Source organism: Festucalex cinctus, chromosome 5, assembly GCF_051991245.1.
Source record: "Festucalex cinctus isolate MCC-2025b chromosome 5, RoL_Fcin_1.0, whole genome shotgun sequence".
Classification (NCBI taxonomy): Eukaryota; Metazoa; Chordata; class Actinopteri; order Syngnathiformes; family Syngnathidae; genus Festucalex; species Festucalex cinctus.
The window spans coordinates 12,625,743-12,649,334 of NC_135415.1; the positions used below are offsets into that span (position 1 = coordinate 12,625,743).

At 42.5% G+C, this 23,592-nt stretch overlaps 1 protein-coding gene across 1 annotated transcript in view; it reads left to right on the forward strand.

Annotated features, from left to right (window-relative positions):
* LOC144019770 (uncharacterized) overlaps nucleotides 1-23,592 on the forward strand; it is an 83,620-nt gene that overhangs the window by 29,351 nt on the left and 30,677 nt on the right. The window contains exons 11-19 of the mRNA XM_077523030.1: nucleotides 1,126-1,377; nucleotides 2,114-2,201; nucleotides 13,767-13,810; nucleotides 13,893-13,968; nucleotides 17,101-17,175; nucleotides 17,316-17,535; nucleotides 17,619-17,846; nucleotides 19,944-20,085; nucleotides 21,059-21,228. Coding sequence (XP_077379156.1) covers nucleotides 1,126-1,377; nucleotides 2,114-2,201; nucleotides 13,767-13,810; nucleotides 13,893-13,968; nucleotides 17,101-17,175; nucleotides 17,316-17,535; nucleotides 17,619-17,846; nucleotides 19,944-20,085; nucleotides 21,059-21,228 — 1,295 coding nt within the window. The remainder of the gene's footprint in view (nucleotides 1-1,125; nucleotides 1,378-2,113; nucleotides 2,202-13,766; nucleotides 13,811-13,892; nucleotides 13,969-17,100; nucleotides 17,176-17,315; nucleotides 17,536-17,618; nucleotides 17,847-19,943; nucleotides 20,086-21,058; nucleotides 21,229-23,592) is intronic.

The window sequence follows — 23,592 nt, forward strand, 5'->3', positions numbered from 1 at the left end:
AAAAATGGAGATGAGAACCTCTGCCAGGGAACTGCTCAGCATTCCGTGTCCAGCTACAGCAAGCTAGCGCCTACATAACAGCATTACAGCTTTCTTGACAGAGACGAAGAGGCCCAGGATCTTTTTATTTGTGAGGTGTGTGTAATTCGCCCTACTTGCACCTCCTGAACGATGCTCTCAGTCGCGGCCAATTTCTTATATGAATCAATGCGGGCGGGATGGATTCATGACTGCGCGGCGGTGCAGACGGGAATAAAAGGAGGGGCGGGAGAGGTTGTTTGGAGCGCAGCCAAGACAAAGTAAATCACCGCCACTTTCCTCGTTAGCCGTCGGCGTCACGGCACAGTCTTGCAGACGTCTGCTAGGTTTCACCTCTAAAGCTTCACCCTCCCTCAACATTCAAATATTGTCAGCAAGTATACAGTAGTTTGCATTGAGCATGTTTTGAGAATTCAGCCACTGAAACCATGTACTTATAGCAACATGAAATTTGGAAGGTACGGCTATCATGAGTAGACCCACAAAAAAAGTTTCAATAAGCCATGTCTGAAGACACAGGAAGTCTGCCATTTTGGTTTGAAGTGTATATTTTTAGCTTAAATGTGGCTATTTCCAGTGGTCCTTCAAATAGTTTGCCTACAGATTTTTTTGTTCTTGTTCGCCAATTTAATTTAGCATTGTCTATCATAACACCTAAAGGTCAGCTACCAGATCCAATTTTATTAAATGACGTGGAATGTATTTAGCATGTCCATAATGAGTAGACCAAAAACAAAAAAACAAAACTCAAACCTTTCCTTGAAAGGAAATGGGTAGCCTATCATTGGCGATTGGAGATTTTAGCCAATTTCACCAGAAATTTGGTTGGCACGCAAAAATGTTTGAAGCTGTGCACAAAAACACACAAGAAGTCTGCTATTTTTTTTTTTTTTATTAAAGCAGCCATTTTTAAGAAAGAAAAAAAAAAATTCCTAACCGTTCCACCCTCCAATAGAAGTTCCCCATCCGACCAGCCTACCTTCCTGTATTTGGTCCTCTATGATATTTCTAGTAATAAAAATAAATATTAATAGCGAGAATTTGATTGAACACGATACTAAGCACATGCTCCCCACTCTCCAACAGTCCTGCTCAATTGAGCCGCTTGGACTCTTCGGGCAACCTGAGTCCGAGCAGCTCCCAGCTCAGCTCCGAACCCGAGTCGGGCCATCCCCCTGGAGGGCGGCTCCATCCCCCTCTCCAGGCCAGCCAACCGCCCGCGTGGGACCAGGACACGGCGGAGAATCCCACACCGGACAGCACTGAGTTAAAGGACACCTCCATCCTGCCGTCCAAATCCGTCAGGGACAGCGATAATAAGACGAGGACTGATATCAGGTATGTCGGATGAATTTGCCGTGTGAAATGATACGGTAATATTTTGTCAACAAAAATACAACAATTATAATCGTATCAATAATATACAATATTAAAAAAGTGATACATGAGAATTTCCCAGTGATAACGTTATAATATTGCATTCTTTTGCAAACAATTATAATCGATATACTGTAAGAAAATCAACTTTGGTACATCACAATAGCTATCTATCACGATATAGCACGAAATTTGTATGTTATGGTAGCTGATTTTCTTCCAATTTATTGATTATCGCCTGGTTGTTGTTTTGTGATATCGGCAAAATTGTACAGTATCAGTCTAGCAAAGTGGGGAGAGTGGTTAGCATGTCCGCCTCCCAGTTCTGAGAACTCCGGTTCGAGTCCAGGCTCCGGCCTTCCTGGGTGGAGTTTACATGTTCTCCCCGTGCCCGCGTGGGTCTTCTCCGGGTACTCCGGTCTCCTCCCACAATCCAAAGACATGCATGGCAGGTTAATTGGGCGCTCCAAATTGTCCCTAGGTGTGCTTGTGAGTGTGGATGGTTGTTCATCTCTGTGTGCCCTGCGATTGGCTGGCAACCGGTCCAGGGTGTCCCCCGCCTACTGCCCAGAGCCAGCTGAGATAGGCGCCAGCAGCCCCCGCGACCCTTGTGAGGAATAAGCGGTCAAGAAAATGGATGGATGGACAGTCTAGCAAAGTATTAAATAATGTTTTGTTTTTTGTTTTACCTGGTCAGCGTGTCACTGGACGATCCACCTCTGTGTTCTCCTGCAAAGATCCACTGGCTCAAAGCTTACTACAAAGTCAGGGCCAAGCTCCTCCTGGTAAGGACAACTCACACTGTCCTTTATTTTCTACCACCACCCAATTTTGCCTTCATCCCGACTTCGCGGCGGCTTGGTTGACTTTCCGCTCCAGGTTTGCACACGTTTGGGCTTGGGTTTAATGCTGATGTGCTGCAAGTCTGTGGATCGTTTCAGACTTTAATGATGGATGTTCTTCTGTAAGCTGGTGGGTCATTCCAGGCTTCAATGCTGATTGATGTGCTGTAAAATGAGTGGATATTTACTAACTTTAATGTTGATTGTTTTGCTGTATATGTGAGGTTGGGTTGGTTCCCGGTTTCAATGCTGTTAGTTCCAGGCTTTATTAATGATTATTGTTGTTTTGAACGTGCACAGGTAGCGCTAAGCTTTAATGTTTATTATTCTTCTGTAAGCTGGTGGACCCTTCCAAGGATTGTTGTTCTGCAAGTGTACAGATAGTTCAAGGCTTTAATGACTACATTTACATGCAGGCAATAACCCTTTTAAAACCCGAATATTGCCAATATTCGGCTTTTAAAAGGCCATGCAAATGTGCAGTAACCTGAATAAGACCCCTGGGTTACCCCTGTCATAACCCGAATTCTTGTGCTTATAAACGCATTCAGTGATTGTCATACAGCAAGTGTGCAGCTAGTTTCAGACTTTCATGCTGATAGCTATACAAGTGTGAGATGCAACCTTTGATGTCAATAGATCCAGGCTTTAATGCCAATTGACCTTACCGTAAACCACGCCCGCATGACCTAGTAAACCAACCAAGACGCAAGACGTCATGTCTGCGACAACACGTGCGTTTTGCTGCGGACAAACAAAAGCAATCCTGCTCCCGGCCGGGCATTACATGGTTATTCAAAACCAAGAAGAAAAAAAAATCAATAAAATTGTTAAACGCTGTTGTCACGGCTTGTGTACGGGAGACACGAGAGAGACACTGTTCGGTTTATTCCCTTCCCTAAACCTTCAAACAACTACGAAAAATGTCTGCGCTGGATCAAACTTGGTGGAAGACCACACAGACGATCAGTCAATTCCCTCCAAAATGACCAAAAACTACTACGTCTGCAGCTGCACGAAGGTATTGTTCTCCCTTGTTGTTTTTAGCCAAAGGCTAACGATAGCTCCGGATAGCTAACCATCCACACTTTTGTTGACTTACTATTTATATAAATGCCAACATAACAAACTTTGCACACACGACCGAGTTTAATCCCTCCAAAATGAGCAGAAACAACTACGTCTGCGCTAAGGTAATGTTCTCCATTGATGTTTTTAGCCAAAGGCTAACGATAGCTCCGGGTAGCTAACCGTCCACACGTTTGTTGACTTAATATTTACGATAAATGCCAACAAAACATTGAAACTATGAGGTAATATAAATTCATTCTTACCTTGCTTGACAGGGATAATGTCCAAAAACTTCGGTTTTGCCAACCATCGGTCGAAGTGAGTGACACGACGAGGTCTTTTCCTTACATCTGCAGCAGCAGACAACGATGCGTATTTCCTTTTGTTTGTGGGCAAAATTGCATGGTGAGGGAGTGAAGATACACTTCACTAAAAATTTTAAAGCCCCTTTTGCTTGCTTCGAAGAGAAATATCGGCATCCTGAAAATACCTGACCGAGAAATAACAAGGAAGATCTGACAAGTTTGTCTTGACAGCGCCATACTGTTTCGCTAATCTTGCCTGAATGAATAATGTCGGAGCCAGGTATGTGTTGCGCAATGTGGGCGGGGAGGGGCGTGCCACGGTAAGGTCAATTGTTGTGCTGCAGGTGTGGGGAAAGTTAGGTCCTTTAATACTGTTGGTTCATAGCTTTGATACTGTTTGTTGTGCTGTAACTAGTCCAGGATTTAATTCTGATTGCAAGTGATGTTATGTGCATGTTCTACTGTGTAATTATCCTGTCATTCACCATTGTTTGTTTTAATGCATTAACATAAGAATCGAGTGGTTCTCCCCAGAAGGGTCAAAAATAGTCTTTTTTTTTTTTTTTTTTTTTTGTCTGTCTCCATGGTCAGTATTGGCATGGCAACCGTGTGACATTTCTGCAGCCGCGCTGCCGTCTATTTGTTTATGATCCGCGTTTATACTTTTATTCTCCACATTTCACTTTCGTAGTCGCTGTCTCGGGTGCTGTCGTATCAGTTTTCATGAACGGAGTTTGTTTCTGTCGTGCAAGATGGCAGTTATTTTCAATAACTGGCCAGAGGTGTGTGATCTATTCAATCATGTGACCGGTGCGCAGTTTACTTTTGTTGGAGGCTACTTTGTGGATTATTTCTTTCTTTCTATTGACCATGTTAGGGGTCAAAGCGTCGTCATTCTCACCTGTGACCTCAACAACATCTTGTGTTCTACAATCGTAGAGGGTGAAATGTATGCATGCAATTAAAGCCACTATGAAAAAATGGATCTCCTTGTTATTACCTCTGCCAAGGAGTTTTCATTCAATTTTTTTTGCATTTGAATTATCAGGATGACACAAAAATGACTTTACTCATTTGTGGCATAACATTGAGAGAGGAGGAAGGTGGGAGGAGGGTTGCGGTGGTGCGGCGAGAGGGAGGGTGGGTAGTGGTTCAAAGAAGATGCCATTATATTTTGGTGGGGTTCCAAGTTTTTTTTTTTTTTTTTTTTTTTCACTTTTGTTAACATTTTTTCCTCTTGGCAGACGTCCGCAGTGCGCGGATGAGTGCTCTTGTGCTAAATAAAAGTCATTTTTCTGGATAGATGGATGGATTCCTGCCTTTGTAGCAGTTTTCATTTCAAATGGACAGAAGTTTAGATTGCTGGACGGACACATAGATGGAAAGATGGATGATTGGACAGATGTTTGGATGTTATAATGTGCAAAATGGTAGTTGTAATGAATAACTGTCAAGAGTAAATCAAGTGGTCATCACACACAGACATGTGCCCAGGTGTGTTTTGAACTTTGTGGATTATTTGTACTTTATTTCTGTTGTGTGTTATGCTTTATGTTGCACATGCATTTGTGCCATTGCCCCCCGCCAACTCCCTCCTCAGATTGTGTGGATTATTTCAAGTCATTTTCAGAATGGCGGAGGTGTTGAGGTGGTACAGAGCTGTGAAAAGCATATGTGGGGCTGGTAGGAGTGGGAAAACAAAAATATACATATATGCATTTAAATGATATACATATATAAGTATATATAAAGAAAAGTGTGAGAACGTGAGTGAGACAGAGAGAGAGGCAGGTAGGGAAGGTGAGAGGAAGAGACAGAAGGAGTGATGGTGGGGAGGAAGAGAAGGAACACAGAGAAGGAAGGAGAGGGAGAAATGGGAAGGAGACAGTCAAAGAGAAAGTAAAGGGGGTGAAAGGCAAGAGTAGGGGAAGTCGAGAGGGTGGAAAGTGAGAGGAAGGAAAGGAGGGAGAGCGTGGGAGAGGAGAGAATAGAGGAGAGGGAGGGAGGAAAGGAGAGAGTGACAGAAGAAAGGAAAGAGGAAGGACAAGATGAGAGAAAGGGAGACAGAGATGCAGAGAGGTGGATGCAGTAGGGGAAAAGAGGGGAGAGAGATGAAGTAGAGGGAGAGAGGTTAGGGGATGAGAAAAGGAAGGCGAGAGGGAGGGAGACTAAGTGAGAGAGGAGGAACGAGGGGAGAGAGACAGAGAGAGAGAGAGAAGCGAGTAGTTCAAGTACTGAGCAGCTCCATCAGTGATAAGAAAGAAAAGAAGGAGGAAGGATGATGAAGATGAGGATGAAGACGGTAAATGCCGGGATCTCGATTGGACATACAAAAATCTTGAAATGGATTTGATTGACAGCCCAGCAACAACATGCCGGAAAAGACACTTTGGAGCTTTTGTCCAGAAACTCTGGCGCCACTCTTCGTGCTCCAGGTAAGTGCACGGCGACCATTCATTCATTGAGGGGAGACATTTGAGGAATGAGCACAAGTTCCACATCCTTACGGGTTACCGCCCCCCCCCCCCCCCCCCCAACCCTTGCACCCCCAACCCAGCGAACCTCCATCCTCAATTGACAACCGCTTTCTAGTTTTCATTTTAACCAATCACGGTGCACTTTCACCCCACCGCAAATCCGTCACTAAGCAGCAGAGTCCACCAGTGGACGTGTCTCACACCAGACGGACCGACTGTTCGATTCCCAGTAGTTAGTAAGAAGGGCAAGAAACTTACGATAATATTAATAATAATAGCTCAATATGAATAGGACGGCAAGTGGAGCAGGTTTAGACCTCTGCCAAATCTTTTAGCAGTTGCTAATAGGACGACTGCTCCTTTTGGAGGCGGCCAATCAGAAAGCAGCATTAATAAATAATACAAATAACTTCATGAACTTTTAGTTCCTCTTTATTACATAGAACTAAAAGGTTCTAATCCGATGTGTGTTGACCCAAAAGCTCCTGGACTGCTTAAAAGTACTACCGCCCTGCAGAGGCTTTTTTTTTTTTTTGGTTCCTGAGAAGCTACCCTAGACCTAGACAATAGTTATTATTAGGGCCAGGCCAATATGGATTTTTTTTTTTAATGCCGATTCCGAATAATGCAGAAAATGCACAATAAAAAAAAGTGTGCCAAAGTGTGTTGAGAGGAAGCTAAAGCCGTTAGCACCAGCAGGCTAACAGTTTGTCATTCACTTGAGTGGCACGGCGAGGGAAGAGAAGGCTGATTGGATTACACGTCCCAGAATGCACTCTTGACGGACACGCCTTCAGTGTATTTGTGTGGAAGTGTGTGCGTGTGTTTGAGTGTGTTTGAGTGCCGATGTTAAATCAATTAGCTTGCGCGGGACAAGCAGGCTAATAAAGGCGGCAGACATGACTCAGGCCCATAAATGTGTGTTTCGATTATATAAGGATTGTTTTGTTGTGGTTGTGTCCGAGTGTGTCCTCTTAGCATGGTTCTCCAAAAGTTTGACGTTCCACTTAAAGTTGCAGGCACTTATGAGACATGTTTTGTGATCTGTATTTGTAGTTAGTAGACTGATGTGTTTGCTCCACAATGTTGTGTGTACCCATGTTTATTGTACAGAGGAGCTACAACTCTCAGTTTCTTACACTGACTTCCTTGTTGAAGTTTCTCTGAATTTCACCATAAAATTTCCCTTTTTTTTCCCCAGCAACTGCGACATGTGGTCACGTCGCAATGTTGTGTGTCAAAGTCTATGTTCTGGTAGATATACTGTTATTTGCTCCAACTAGCTTGCCGTGATTTGCACCTTTTTTTCTGTACTCCTCCTTAATACTACTCACCCCACTCGTTTGACTCTGATGTGTTCGCTCCGCAACGTTTTGGACATCCATGTTTATGCTGCGGACAATATACATCTCTTTTTAATTTAGCAAAGTGTGTCTTCTTTGTTGACAGTTTGCTGAATTTTGCCATGTAAATCTAATTTTTCCAGCTAAATCTGACATGTAGTCACTTCACAATGTTGTGTGCATCTATCTTCATGTTTTGGAGGCGCAACGCTACATTTTTATAGGACTGATCACAGAAGGTAGACTGCCTTTGTTGTTTTTTAAGTTTTCTCTAAATTTTACCATAATAATCCCTTTTTCTGGTACACTCTGACATATGGTCACTCCACAATGGTATGTGCATCTAAGTTTATATTCCTGCCTAGATCTAGCCTTTTTGCTGTATTCTTCATTAAAAGTTGTTTTTTTTTCTCCGTTAAACTGACTGTAGTCGCTCCACAATGTTGCGTGCACCAATGGAAACACGACTACTACTATTACTTTTTTAGGTCTGCCTCGATTCGTGATCTTTCGCTAAATTTCTCTATAATAAATTCAATTTTTTGTTGTCATCTCTGACATGCAGTCGCTCCACAATGTTGTGCACTTGTCACCGAAGGCTGTTTTTGTCTCCGCTGAAGGTGAGCAGAGGACATTTTCATATTGGCGTCTGCCTTGTTTCATAAGCTCTCTATTCTTTATTGCCTCCAATAGAAAAAGTCTGATTGATGGCTAGAGGATGTGCTGTCTTAAAGCTCTCCCATTGATCGTCTCTGTGTGAAAGGGTCACAAGAGCACGGCCGCCGTTTAGCGACGATCAATGGCGTCTTTGAGAGGAGGAAATCTTGGGAAGTGGCAGATTGGCGTGTCGGTTGCGATGTATTTGAGTGTCAAAATGTTGGCAGGTTGTTTTTTTTCCCCTGCAGCAGCAATTTGTGTACATTAAGAAACGCAAACGTGATGAGAACGTGACAGCCTAACAAGCTGATAATGCAGCCAAATGTCAAAGCGTCGTAATTTTATTGTTCTCGTTTGCCACTCAGACCTACAAATTAAACTTCAATTTACAGAACGTATAATGCATGTATATGTGGAAATGTATTTTAGCTCCTGTAATGATGAAGACATTTTTATACTACAATAATCTCACCTCCATCGCTCATTCTGGGTTAATAGTTTGTAAACTTGATTCTGTTCTCCCTCCTGTTCATTTTGGTCGGAATACCACAGTTGACCATTAGATGGCATTAAATCATCTTATTTGACACAAATTCAAAAGGCGAAGAGAGAGAATGAAGAATAAAAACAGGAAGTATTTCAAGTCAGCCTAATTTTTGCTGAAGATTTTCGAAATGCCACGTCGTCTTGGCCATAATTATTGATGTAAATTGTGAGATAAGTTTTTGTTTGTTTGTAAAAAACATGATTTTCTTTATGAATTATAATAGTAGACATATTCGTTAAATGTTTATATCCCTGTTCATATTTTAGATTATCATTAATATTGTCATCTTTTTTTGCTTATATGGTCACAAAGCAAAATATTCTGTGGGTCTTGAAAGAGCAAATGAAATGCTCAAACGGGGACATTTAGTGAACGAGTTAAACCCGTTTCAAAGCCTACATTTGGCGCACCACCTCTTCTTCGCGATCACCTTGGAAGAAGTAGTCATAACATAGCTTAGCTTCACTGCTAATATAATCCATTGTCGAAGCAGCCAAAGTGAAGTGGCCGCTGAGTATGCATATAAATGTAAATGTACAGACATACCAAAGTTAAGAGCGATTCCCAGAGAGACCAAACGCCTTCGGTGCCAGACGCAGCAAATTGAAATTTCCCAAATGTGAAACATCAAAGGAGCGTCAAGTGTGGAGATAAAAAGATGTATTTGAACAGGAATCAAACTTAGCCCGAAGCTAACGCCAATCAGCACATTAATGCACTTATGGACATGCTGAACGATGTCAAAGTGCTTTGACGTGAAAAGAGCTACCGAGCTGTTGAACCCTTCACCAGGAAAAGTGGGGGTGTTGGAACATCCCCCTAGGTAGAACTTTTTATTTGAAATTAGTTTCATATCAAGGTTGTAAGCATCTGGTTTAGCATCTTTTCCTGAATTGTGGGGGAGGGGGGGCGTGTCAAGGATTTGGCATGTGTTGAACAACAACTAGCGTGATTTACATTTGCCCTTTTTTGTCGACAGTGAAGGACTTCAGCGCACACTTCCAGGATGCTGACATCCAATCAATGTGTCACTCAATGAATATAATTAAGAGTATTGTGCGAGGGCCGTAAGTCAACAGCCATGTAAAAAAAAAAAAGAAAAAAAAAAGAGTGAAATATTGCCAAAATTGCCTCCTTGGTTATCATTGCATTCTGAGGCTTTCAGCAAATCGAAATTAAATGAAATAAAATCAATTTCTCGCACATGGTGAGAGTGGTCTGTTGATCGTGTCTGAATTTAAATTAGATGGAATCTAATCCATATAATTAAAGGTCCTGCCTTGACAAAAGCATAACCCTCATATTTTGACAATGTTAACGTGGCATCGGCATCACTGGGAATAATGTACGTTGTTACGAAGGGAGGTTGTCATGGTCCCAATGTTGCAAACAAGAAAATGATGTATGACCAATGGACAAATTGTCAGCATAATAGCAAAAATATTGGGTAAAGAAAGTAACAAAGTTGCCTACTTCTTGATTCCTGATGAAGCAACATGTGGCTCATTACCCCAAATCATTCCTCAAATGTCTCAATTCTTCTCGTTGAAAACTTTACTGAATATATTATGAAAATGAACTTTTTTTTTTTTTTTTACGAAATATAACCAATGTTTTATGTTTTGTTTTGTTTTGTTTTGTTTTTTAGCCCAGCTGACTTGTCTGGATAGAAAAAAACATACCTCCTGCAGGTAAAACGAGCAGAAAAAATGGTAGCCGCCTTTTGATGACAATGCAGAGAACACCATAAGGAACATGTTCTCCAGGAATCGCTCTGGTGGGCCACATGGAGCCAGCGTGCCCCCGAAGGGAGGCACCAAGACCAAGAAGCGAGCCCCCAACCCCAAGGTAGCCCTAGTCATCCGGGGGAAAATCCACCGGCTGCTGCAAGGGTCTGTGGACCACCACGTGCCTGATCCCCAGCATTATTATGAGGAGGAAGCTGATCAGGAAAAACGTGCGAAGGGTCACAGACAGCTCTATCCGAAAACGGCGCACAGTGATAAAGCCTGCTCTTCAGCAGTCGTCTCAAATGGTAAAGGACACGCAGGAGCACCGGGACCACCATGTGTCGGTGAAGTGGAGCTGACCCGGGAAGGGTGTTTACGTATACCCTGCACTCTGCAGAGCAAAAGCGGGAAATCCCCTGCCAATCGGAAGCGGATCTCCTTCGAGGGTTTGCTCCCGTTGTCTCCAGAGCTGCCACCCACTACCCTCCCACTCTCTGGTTCCGCTAGTTCGGACCGGAACGGCATCTTGGTGGCTTCTCCCCGTGCCCGACCCAAGAGACCTTATTCTGCCGGCGACACTTTAGATTATGACTTCACCACCGCCCTCCCAGCACCACCGGAGCCAGAGGAGCAGGAAGGGCGTCTGGGCGAAGAGGAGTCCAGTGCCATCATCGATCATATTCTCAAAGAGCTGCGGGGCATCAACAAAATCCAGGAAGAGATCTCAGACCTCAGGGATTACCTCACCTCAGTGAAAGGCTCCGTGGAGGAGGTTTCGTCTTGCGTCGATGCTGTGTTGCTGGAAATTGAGGGCATCCGCTCCAGTGGAAAGGGGGAGCAAGTTCAAGGTGCGCGGGCTGGTACTTGGTCGGGGGCGGTGCACCTAGATGGGCCCTCCGCTCGCAGGAGGCCGGCTAGTGCATATGGCAGTTTAGGGAGCACAGCATCAAAGACCAACCGTTTCCCTGACGTTAACAAAGAGGATTTGCGACGACTAAGGGCAAAGGACTACTCTGTATCTCCAATTGTAGAATCAGCCAATCATCTGGATCCTGAGGAACTTGAGGATACCTCGGACCTCAGCTCAGACATCCCAGAAGGTGCGCTAGCCAGAAAATTGAGCTTTGGCCAAGACTGCCTGAGCACCACTTCCTTGTCTTCTCAAAGTTCCAAGTCCGAATCGGATTTGGAGAGACCTACTGATCAGGCAAAAGAGCACTGGGCGACCACTAAACTGCCGCACGAGGCTGCTGGTGAGCGTCTTTGGGACGGGGAACCTTCCTACCGGCGGGATCACAAATCAGAGGCTTTATATGACGGAGTGGTTGGTTGGGATCACTATGCCACCAGGATTTCCTCAGATCATGGCTTGGTTGCATCCAGGCAGCATTACTCCAACTCGCCTGCAAGGACATCCTCACGTCGGGAGGAGTGGCAAACGCGCAGGTCAAAATCACAGCCAGGATTTCAGACAAACCCCAGAAATTACATCACAGATTGTTCCTACCCTAAAAGTTCTGCTTACCATTCTTTTGATGGACATTACGGATACTCCAATGGGTTTGATTATGACCAATCAAACACTCAGGTTGGTAGTTATGATGGAACATATTTGCCCTATGAAGACTCTACAGCAGGTAGGTGGACATTGCAGGAGAAACCCTTTATACTAGAGACTGAAAACCGACTCCCTCATTCTGGTCAAGAAGATCTCCAAACAGGCTTCAATGTCAGGCGTATAAGTCGAGCCGTTTCCGACTTTAGTTCTGCTTTGCGAGGAGCGCTTCGCAAACTTGAGGTTCCGCCAGACCAAGATACAGAAGACACAACAGACTTTGACATGTCCAGATTTTCAGACATGCCACCAAAATCTTTTAGCTGGGATCTTGTGAGCCAAAATATTCCCTTTGAAGAAGCTGAAGAGTTTGCAGCCACCAGTCAGCATTACCCAAGTTTGGAACTTGTAGCCTACCCCGAATCCTTGTCCGCCAGGGTACCAGATCACGCAGATGCTCCCGAGGAGTGGCCTCCAGATCGGAACGCCAAGAGCCAGCTGTCTCAAGGCACTACCACAGAATCCTTGTCGGTTGCAGAACCAGAGGAACAAGGAGAAGACGTCACTGGCAAGGTAGCCATCCAGGCTGAGGAGCAAAACCTGGAGATAAGCCAGATGGACGAACGCAAGCTAAAATGTGTCAGGAGTTTCCAGCAGATCCTGCGGGAGAAGCGGGAGATGAGGCGCAACCTGGCCAGTGTGTCGAGCTCCTCTCGGGAGGGCTTTGAAGCAGGTAGACTTCAACTGAAAATCATTTCATCTTTATCACGTGTCCGTCAAAACAGAGTTCCAAATATTTTGAATAGGGGTTTTCTATGCGTCGGTGTAGGCCGCACTTGCTCAAGTCAGATGGGATAGACGGCAGCTCATCCATCAAAATAAGCTTGTTATACTGGAATTTTTGGAAAATTAAGACCCCTTCCCCAAGACCTGTTTCCCTTAGCAACATGAATTTTGGTCACCTTGTCTATCGTGAGTAGACCCACTAAAAAGTAAAAATAACATTTTTGGTCAACATTTGAATTTCTGTACTCGTTTTTAGCACCTTTGTGGAGTACGGCCATTATACATATAGCGCTAATATCAATTTGACGCCATCTGTCTTGTCGTCTGCGCTAAAGCCAACATTTTCTTACCCCCGCGAGTGTCATCCATCCATCAGCTGCCAATTACCAGCCCTCCGCTCCAGCTGCGGCAGCCATTTGCTGAATTAGAACAGATGAATTATCTCCTCTGGGAAGTGGAAGATATCTTTTTTTTTTTCTCTTTTTTTTTAAAGCCGGATAGACATGATAATGAACAATGATGAGCTCAGTCGACTGCTAGCGCTTACGCATGTGTTGATATTTTGTGTCGTATGTCTTTGTGCTGTCTTGCAGGTGGAAGTCAAGATGGAGATCAGGTTTCTGACTGTGTGGTTTCTCTGCCTCTCGACATTACTAACATTACATCCCCCAAGACCTTGTTCATGTGTAATTTGATGGAATGTTTCTTTGGTGTCCGGTCGCACTCAAACTGTTGCATCAGAGTTTGGTTTAAGATTTTGTTCTACTGCTCCCAAATTGAAGTAATATAAGATGATTGATTTGTGTGTGATTATGTGTGGATGGAGCAAAGTTCGATGACTTGCCATAAAACAGAAAAATTGTTCTTTTCCTTGTCGCGACCTTGGAGTGATGCTAGCGTTAGCATGCTGTGCTGAAAGTCAACCAAACCGCCTCAATTTTCATGTGCATGCTCCTTGTGGCGTCCATGAACCCCTAAAAATATATCCAAGCATCTCAACTGCCTTGAAATCTGTGACGTTTGACTTTGTGTTTCAGAGCCAAGATGGCGACCCCGGCAGGCAGCCATGGGCCAAGCCAGGGTCAGTGAACGCCTCGGGAACATCCCCTATGTGACCTGTTTATATATAATATCAATTGGTGAATTTGTATGTTTGTGTGTAGGGAAAACACACCGTTTGGCATTGACAGCATGCCGGACCTCAGAAAAAGAAGGCCTATTCCTCTCGTTAGTGAAGTGGTAAGTTCATTTTAAGTGTAACACTGGATCCAGAAAAGACATACAATTAATTGCATTAACACAGTAAATTCATATATAAAAAAAAAAGAAGAGAAAAATTGGCCACAAAATATATATTTCATTCATTTATGTCTCTGCGGAAATGGAAAATGGGGCGTGTATTTTTAGTTATATTTAAGACAGAAAATATGTATTTAAAATTCATGAATAAAAATAAACTGAATTAATAATTCCATAAATGAACACGGCCACAAAATACAGTTTACTGTGTCTGTGTATACGAATATACAAGTGCAGTATTAGAACCAGAAATGACGTATAATAACCATATAATATGTATTTTTTTTTTAGAAAAACAAATAATGATTGATAATCTCACTAAATTAATCAGGTCACACAATTTGACATTTTAGTACATTTTTGTTATTGCCAAAATTGTTTAATTGCTAAATGGCAAACAAGTAAATAAAATGTCGCAAAAGGTGTAAAACAAATTCCATAAAATTAATAAGGACACATAATACCGTACTTATTCATTCATTCATCGCACACAGAAAAAAAAAAAAAAAAAAAGAAAAAACTGTGAACTGAGGCTGCGAAAGGTGAACTGTTTTCGCAAGGGAACACCGTCTTTCTAATCTGAAATTGGAATGAGAAAATGCAACCAACCTGATGTTTCGTCACACGTTTTTGTATTATACTGTACTCTTATTTTAATGTGTTGTGTAATGTCAATTCGATGTGTAGATTTATAATTAAACTTCAAGTAAAATAACCCCACAAAATTAACTGATATCACTTTTTTGTTTTAAGTCCGACATGAATTAATGGACACATTTAAATTCAATTAAAAAATTAAATTAATAATACCACAAAAGTTGATAATTCACCCATTACTTTATGGCAATACTCATGGTGAACAGCTAACATAAGTAAAACATATCCATAAAGACAAATGGTGGGAGCACTTAGGTTGATATTTTGAAAATATGAGATGGATGGATGGATGGATGGATGGATGGATGGATGGATGGATGGATGGATGGATAAACGACAAAGAAAAGCCTTTTTTTTTGTTGCTTGCTCATTTGTAACCTTTGCTTTTCCACCTCCTCTTCCTCCTCCTCCTCCTCCTCTTCTTGCTTCCAGGCAATGGTGAGTAAAACACATAAAACGTAGTTGTTGTGTTTTGAATGATGTGGGACGAGCTCACACACTTCTTTGCGTCCTTTTGATTTTGGAAAATATTCACCGTAGAGACGCCCACACCCGTGCGCTCTCTGGCTACGCTTCTCGCAAACAAAATCAAATCATATTAAGTCATAAAAGGAAGTCCTTGCACTTGTTTTCAAGGAGATTTCCCCACTGTTGACTCATGGTTGGAGGACTACTTTTTAAGTCATTTACGCAAGGTTATATTATGATCCCGGCGGCAACGGTTGCACGTCGCAAGACGGCACTCTAATTTTCTTAGTGAAACCCTGCTAACGGTAAGATTGCTTATGACGGCCCTCATAGCCTGAAGTCAGGGTTATCCAGGTCTCGGTTCGATGAGGAGGTTGGCTGTCACTAAATCCTATAGTAGAATACACCGAATGAAGCACAGAACAACAATTGTGTTTGAATTTAGAATGTGTAAATATATTCAAGTTTCACTCACAATCAGCAAATACAAAAAAAAAATGCAATTACTGGTACTCCTGAGATCTCAAGAAAAGAAACCAAATGTAAAAGAAATATTCAAACAGTTCAAAGTTCAAATAAAAATGTGTTACATCCCCGAGTGCACTCAAAAAATAACCAAAATTGTCCTACCGCCCCTTTAATACTCAATGTTCGACAACCAAGGGAACGGTTGCAGCAGCATTGGGTAGAGATGAGATGAGAAATGAAGATCCAGGTATAAGAGTGAATGGAGAAGGGTTGGCGGGATGGAACACCATGGATCCAGGTCCGAAGAAGACTCAATCAAAAAAAAAAAAAAAGTCTTCACAAAATGTGCAGAATATTACTATTATACAGTATTTAACCAATTTACTAACTTAATCTAAAATTATAGCTTAACATTCAATTTCCAATATTAATTCAACTTAAATGTACATCTATAGACCCTAGCTGACGTCACCGCTTAGCTACCGCGGCGCCTCCAGGAGGGCAAACATCCCATAACAAGTGAATGTAGAGAGCTTGATTTTCGGCGAGCGTTTTTATTAAAAGGTGGGAAATATGTCAAGTGTCACAAAAAACGTCCCGAGTAGGACACTACTTTACTGCGAATCATTGAAACCAGCCGTTTGGAGCCGCTAGCTACAAAAAGAATTGAGTTTGTTGGAGGGAAAAGTGGAAGTGGAAGCCTAAGGTATGTTGTTTTTGCTTGAAAAAGTACGCCGATCACTACCTTCATGGTGTAAATTGTGGGGTGTAACAATATCCAAACATCACGACACGATATTATCATGATATGAAGGTCACAATACGATAATTATCACGATATTGTGGGGGCGTTGGCGATATTTAAAAAAGATCACAATATTGTAAAAATAAAGAGCTCGTACTAAAAAACAAGCACAGTATTGTGCTTTTGTACATAACAGCAATGCATATAAATCACCTACAATCTCTAATAACAATATTGAGTCACTTACTTGCTAATGCAAGCACACATTGATCGCTTCACAAGCAAATTAGGTTCCCCTTCATCTGACAATTAGCATAGATTTTAAACATAGAAGGCTAAAACATCTCTAATGAAAATTAAATTGCACTAATAAACTAGCCACTAGAGGGTGCTAGAACGGCACAAATCAACCTGACTTTTTTAACAGATGTGTTCCTTTTAAATATTGTGAACATGATGACGACGATATTGTGGCAGTTATAATATCATGATATCACGATATTGCCCTTATTCTGACATCCCTAGTAAATTGTCATTCATGAAATCGTTTGTGTCCGGATATACTCGTCTTGCAGTATACATTAAATCAATGAGCCAAAAACAGGGCTAGATTAGCTAAAAAAGAAAAACATATGGAAGTAGGAGGGAAAAGATACAAGCCCCAAACTATGCTAACTAGTTTGTCCAGCCTAGATGTGTTCAAGAACCTCATTCCAACTCTCGCTTCTTTCCAGACCATGATCCGGTCCAGGAAGTCTGGCCTGTCCCACACCTTGGCCACACGGACCTCCCTCAAGGACAAAGAGCTTGTGAGTCAAGTTTCGAGTTGCGTCGCGACGTAGAGATCTGCGACCGCTCGGATTGAAAATGAACATCATGCCGATGAGCTCCAATGCATGCTGGTGTCGGTGGAGTCACTGGTGCCTGTTTGGGTTTTTTTTCCCAACAGAAGTGTCACGTGTACAAGAAGACGCTCCAGGCTCTCATCTACCCCATCTCCTGCACCACGCCGCACAACTTTGAGGTGTGGACGGCCACCGCGCCCACCTACTGCTACGAGTGCGAGGGGCTGCTGTGGGGCATCGCCCGGCAGGGCATGCGCTGCGCAGAATGTGGCGTCAAAGTCCACGAGAAGTGCCAGGAGCTGCTCAACGCCGACTGCCTGCAGCGTGAGTGGAAAGAGCGTCTTCAGCCAAAAAAAAATAATCCCGTCCAAGACTTCACATCAACCTTTTCCGACGTCGCTCCTCAGGGGCGGCTGAGAAGAGCTCCAAGACGGGAGCGGAGGACCGGACTCAGCACATCATCATGGCCATGAAGGACAGGATGAAGATTCGCGAGAGGAACAAGCCGGAGATCTTTGAGGAGATCCGCCACGTGTTCGACATGTCCAGGACGCTCCACGGCCAGCACATGAAGAACATCAAGCAGAACATCCTGGACGGGACCTCCAAGTGGTCGGCCAAGATCACCATCAACGGTACGGTCTCGTTCTTTGTCCTCCGGAAACACAGCTTGCACTTTGCGGAGGATGTTTGCCGCTGCGGGACTCGAGTTGGGCGATATCGGGACTTTCAGGTGAAATTTCAGCATGAATCGCAAATAACCTTTAAAGGTGAACTTACTTTGAACATCCCGAGACCAAAGAAATGCCAAAGAATTGATCAACAGAATCAATCAGGTCCACTGCACCAGAAACGTTTGTCAGCGCCGACTAAAAACAACCCTATAACGTGAATTCTTGAGATTTGTTTCTAAATCTATCATACATCTTTACAGATAACAGGCTAAAAGTGTGACTAAGAAGACCAAGTACTAGGTACTCGTAGGACTTAGTTGTGGCGGTGTAGCGTGAAAACGTTTGTCACCAGTTCAGTTTCTTGCTAAAATGGCGCCAATGACCCGTTTCGTTATCTGGCAGGAGTCGCCACTCCTCGAGATCGCACGAACTTCAGTGACTCTGTTTACATTTAGCGGTTATCCGGAAAAATTGTGACATGCAGTTAGCTAGCTAGCTATGGGTACAAAAGGCATCTTCCTTTAACTCATTCACTCCCAACCATTTTCATTGAAGCAACCCCCGGCTTGTTTGACTGGATTTTGACTGATTTTGCAAGGCCCACACATTATTGTGTCTATGGCTATAAAATAATGGAACATACCAAAAGAAAGATTAGAGTCTCTTTTTTTTATCAGGAATTTTTTTTCTATCTTTTTCCATTTTGCAGCAATTAGCATTAGAATATAGCTAAGTTTCATCATTATTCACAAATCTGTTCAAAACTGTGTGGAAAAGAGACTTTTGCAACATGGCTCTTGGTTGATTTCTTATATTCTGCTGCCACCTGCTGGCCGTTTTTGTAATAACTACCATTGCTTCAATCATTCTCTTCAGTTTAGAGGCTGCATAAAAGCCTTCTTTGTGCTCTAGCATAAAAAACGTAAAAATACGTCTTTGGGAGCATGGTAATATTTAAAACAGAACTTATTTATACGGTTTGGGGAGCAAATGAGGTAGGAGGAGAAATCAACCTTAAACATTTCTTGACAATAAAATATGTGACCTCACTAGTCTAAATGTGATGTTATGATTAAGATTACATTAGTAGCAAAATCCAGTCGTTTTTAGACATGTCACGGGGCGGCCATTTTGCCACTTGCTGTTGACTGAAGATGACATCACAGTTGCTCCGGCAAACAACCAATCACAGCTCACCTGTTTTCTGAAGCTGAGCTATTGATTGGTTGTTACCTGAGCAACTGTGATGTTCTTTTCACTCAACAGCAAGTGGCAAAATGGCCACCTTCTGATTTTGATTTAAAAAAAAAAATAAAAATCCTGGATCTTACCGCTTAACTCATATTCCACTAATAATAACCAGAATACCATAGTGGGGCTGCATAGGACATATTATTGTCAAGAATTGTTGGAGGGGTTGACTTCCCCTTTAAGATACTCTGTTTGTGTAGCCACTTTAGAGCGCCTCGTAGTCAGCTGTGAGTGCACTTTCATCACAGAACGAAAGATGGAAGAGTGTAAAGGGGACATTTTATTTTTTTTTTTAATCCAATTTATTAGTCAACTTGTGGGCCAGTGTGACCACTTTAGAGGGCCTCGTCGTCGGCCATGAGTGCGTGCTCATCACAGAGAGAACTCGTCGTTTGTGCCTGCAGATGTGTGCATCTGCAGGCACACGTCACCACAAACCGAAGCAAACCAACCTCGCTCCAAACCCGCCACCGCTGTCTCCCGCGCATCCAGGGTGCCACTGTTACCACGGCAACCCAACACGTGGTGGCGTGCAGTGGCAGCGGTTGTTGCCGTGGCAACCATCACACCTTGCCTCCGTGGTCCATCAAAGGCGGAGACATCTTTCAGACTTTTTTTTTTTTTTTTTGCGCTGACGCTTGAGTCAAGCTGAAATAGTTGGTTGCTCGGGAATTGTCACATTGATTGTCTTTGAAAGAAAAGTTGATATTACAAGAGTGTTATTTTTGCATAATGTGTGTGTGTGGTGTTTTGAGTAGGTGTTTGTTACGCAATTTGAATCGTCGTGTGCTTCCTCTTCTGTGTCAGTTGTGAGTGCACAGGGTCTCCAGGCCAAGGACCGGACCGGCTCCAGTGACCCGTACGTCACCATCCAAGTGGGCAAGACCAAGAAGAGGACAAAGACCATCTACGGGAACCTGAACCCGGTCTGGGAGGAGAAATTTAGCTTGTGAGTATTTTTGATTAAACTATAATATAAACGCAATACTTATTTATGAGAGAAGATCCCAAACCTGTTCCACATACACAATATCACCACTAAACCAGTTTAAATCTGTGATAGTGCGCACTTCTCCTTTGCCGAGATAATCCGTCCCACCTCACAGGTGTGCCAAATCAAGATGCTGATTAGACACCATTAGTGCACAGGTGTGCCTTAGACTGCCCAGTTTTATGGGGACTCAACCAGGTGACAGGTTTTCAGAGTCCCCAGGATTATCTCAGCAAAGGAGAAGTGCTCACTATCACAGATTTAGACTGATTTGTAGGGATGTCACGATAAGTGCGATATCGTGATATTGTGATATTAAAACTGCCACAATATCGTCGTCATGTTCACGATATTTAAGTACAACAACATCTGTTAAAAAAGTTGGGTTGGTTTCCATTTGTGCAGTTTTAGCACCCTCTGGTGGCTTGTTTTTTTGTGCAATTTAATTTTAATTATGGATGTTTTGGCCCTTGTATGTTTAAAATCTACACTAATTGTCAGATGAAGGGGAATGTAATATGTGGAGGAACTCAATGTGTGCATGCATTAACAACATAACATAATAATAATAATAAACATAATAATAACATAACTGCTGTTACGTACAAAAGCATAATATTGTGCTTTTTTTAAGTATGAGCTCATTTTTTTACAATATTGGGACGTTTTTTTAAATATCACCAACCTCCCCACAATATCATGCTAATTATCGTATCGTGGGCTTCATATCGTGATAATATCGTATCGTGACGTTTGGATATCGTTACATCCCTACTGATTTGTGAACAATATTTGAGAGAAATTGTGATATTGTGTACGTGGAAGAAATTTTAGATCTTTGAGTTCATCTCATCAAAAAGTGGGAGCAAAAAACAAAAAGTGCTGCGTTTATATTTTTAATTATATATTTTATCTTCGCCGCCTTTCGCAGCGAGTGCCACAACTCGTCGGACCGCGTGAAAGTGCGCGTGTGGGACGAGGACGACGACATCAAGTCGCGAGTGAAGCAGCGGCTCAAGCGGGAGTCGGACGACTTCCTGGGCCAGAGCATCATCGAGGTGCGCACGCTCAGCGGCGAGATGGACGTCTGGTACAACTTGGGTACGTAAGCGACACTGCCTGATGGATTCCCTGGAGATTTGTTTGCCGTCGATGCTAATGTGATGATATTCGACATCAATTCATTGATGATGTCATTGATATTTTGTCAATTTGCTTTGTGAGCGCTAACCACCAAGCTAGCAAGCTAGCGCGCTCACTTTCCCTGCCATCCTCAGCTCCTTTAATATTGGAGAAATGTTAGATGATTAGAAAGGTGACTTGAGCCAGGCCATTGAGTCGTTGTGACCTGTCTTGGCTCGACCTCTTCCACTGATCTAAATATATGACTGGATAGCCGACTTTTGAGGCTCCCATATTGCTCCTCCCAAGAAATGTCTCTCGGCATACGATCCTATACATTTACAGTATCGAAATTGGAGAATATTTGAGACAGTACTTAGTAGAAATAGTATGATTTATGGTGTTTTAAATTTATTAGACATAAACAAGAGAACCTCAAACATTTTACAATTTGCTTTAAATGCATGTATAAATTATATGCTTAATGATGATTACAGGAGGATTTTTTTTTTAATTAAAGAATTATAACTCTAATTCAACAAAAGATGCCTCGACCAAAAAAGAAAAAGGGTGTCTTCAAATCAGCACATACCGTCCACTTGTTATTTATTTATTTATTTATTTATTTTTATTATTTTTATTTTTTTTTACTTGTTAAAAAATAGTGACCACAAACACCCCACCCCGCCTACGAGCTGTATATGACTCATCTGTACGTATACTGTATAGTTTACATTAGTCTGCTTGCAAAGTGGGAGTCACAAGATGGCCGCCCTGTGACTTCAACAGCTTGCACTGGCATGTATGGCTGTTGGCCATCCAGTCATATATACAGGTCAATCCTCCTATCTATCCACACTCTGGCACATTTATCTAGTTGAAACCAGTTAAGACAATCAGGTCTGTCTAATGGGTTAGGGTGAAACTCTTTTGGACAGATTAGATCTTCTTCCGCATCCAACAGAAAAAGCTGCACAGCTGTGTACTCGATCTTTCTGGCATCCAGTAAATCGTTCAACTGAGAATATTATCATAGTGAGCTTTATTATTAGCATAGTGAGCATTAAAATTACAAGAACCGCTGAATGTTTTGGTCGACTTGTCCATCATGCACAAGCGACAGCATTCCCGAGAAGACCTGGGATTCGGCCATTTTGAATTGAAGCAAACATCTTGGCTTACGGCCATACGTGTCAAATTGCAGTCCTCGAGGGCCAAAGTCCTGCAGGTTTTGGAGGTTTACCACTTTCAACACAGCTGATTGATATTTAAGCTCATCAGCAAGCTCGGCAGGAGCCTGATAATTATCCTAATCATTGAATCAGGTGCATTGGATTAGAGCTAATAATCATGGAGGACTCTGGCCCTCGGGGACCAGATCTTGACACGTGGCTTACATCATGGCCTCGCAGTTGGAATTACAGGGGGAGAGCATGCCTGGCAAAAAAGTATTCAAGGAATCCTCCAAAGATAAGAATTATGATCGGGCAGGTGAATAAAACACAAGCTGTTGACGACATTAACCGTTCTCATGACTCGTCCTCATTTCATCGTCAAGGCCGGATACACATACACAAAGACAATCGGGATGTTTTTGTCCTGATTTATTATTTTTTTTGCCTTTTCCTCATCAAAGACGACAAACGCACAATTTCTTCTCTTATAAATCTGTCTTATAAGATTTTCCTATTTTCTGGGCTGATCTTGAATATTAAATGTGCTCAATATTTATGAAAATCTGTGTGTGGGGGAAGATGACATTCTCCCAAGTCAATGACAAAACAAAACATGTCCTACCCGATTTTTTTTAAATAACCACAACATTTAAATAGTCAAGTTCTTACTTTTTTGCGTGCTGCCTGTTACTAGCAGCTCAACAATCTTTTAAGATTGAAAGATTCCTTATGCATTTACCAGGCCGAGGCAAAATCTGCCTTTTCTTTGTTTACAGGAGTTGTGAATTCACCAACAGCAGATGTGAAGATTTAGGCAATCCGTCAACTAGCGTTAGCGGATGTCTTTTCAGACATGCCTTCATCTCACTTATGTGCGTTATATTTGGGGGGAAAAAAAGAAAAAAAAAGAAAACATTTAGGAAAACTGAAATTTGAAAAATAGTTTCACACTTTTGTGTGCAGGAAGTCCTCGAGTTGTGTCAGAGTCCCGTTCCTACGCTAGAGATGTAACCCGAATTTCGACTTAAGTCAAATTTACATCAAACTAATTTGCATCAAAAATCTGAAATACAACTCATTCACTCCCAGCCATTTTGACTGAAGCAACCCCCTTCGCTCCCAGCTGTTTTACTGGACTTTGACTGATTTTGCAAGGCCCACAGAATAT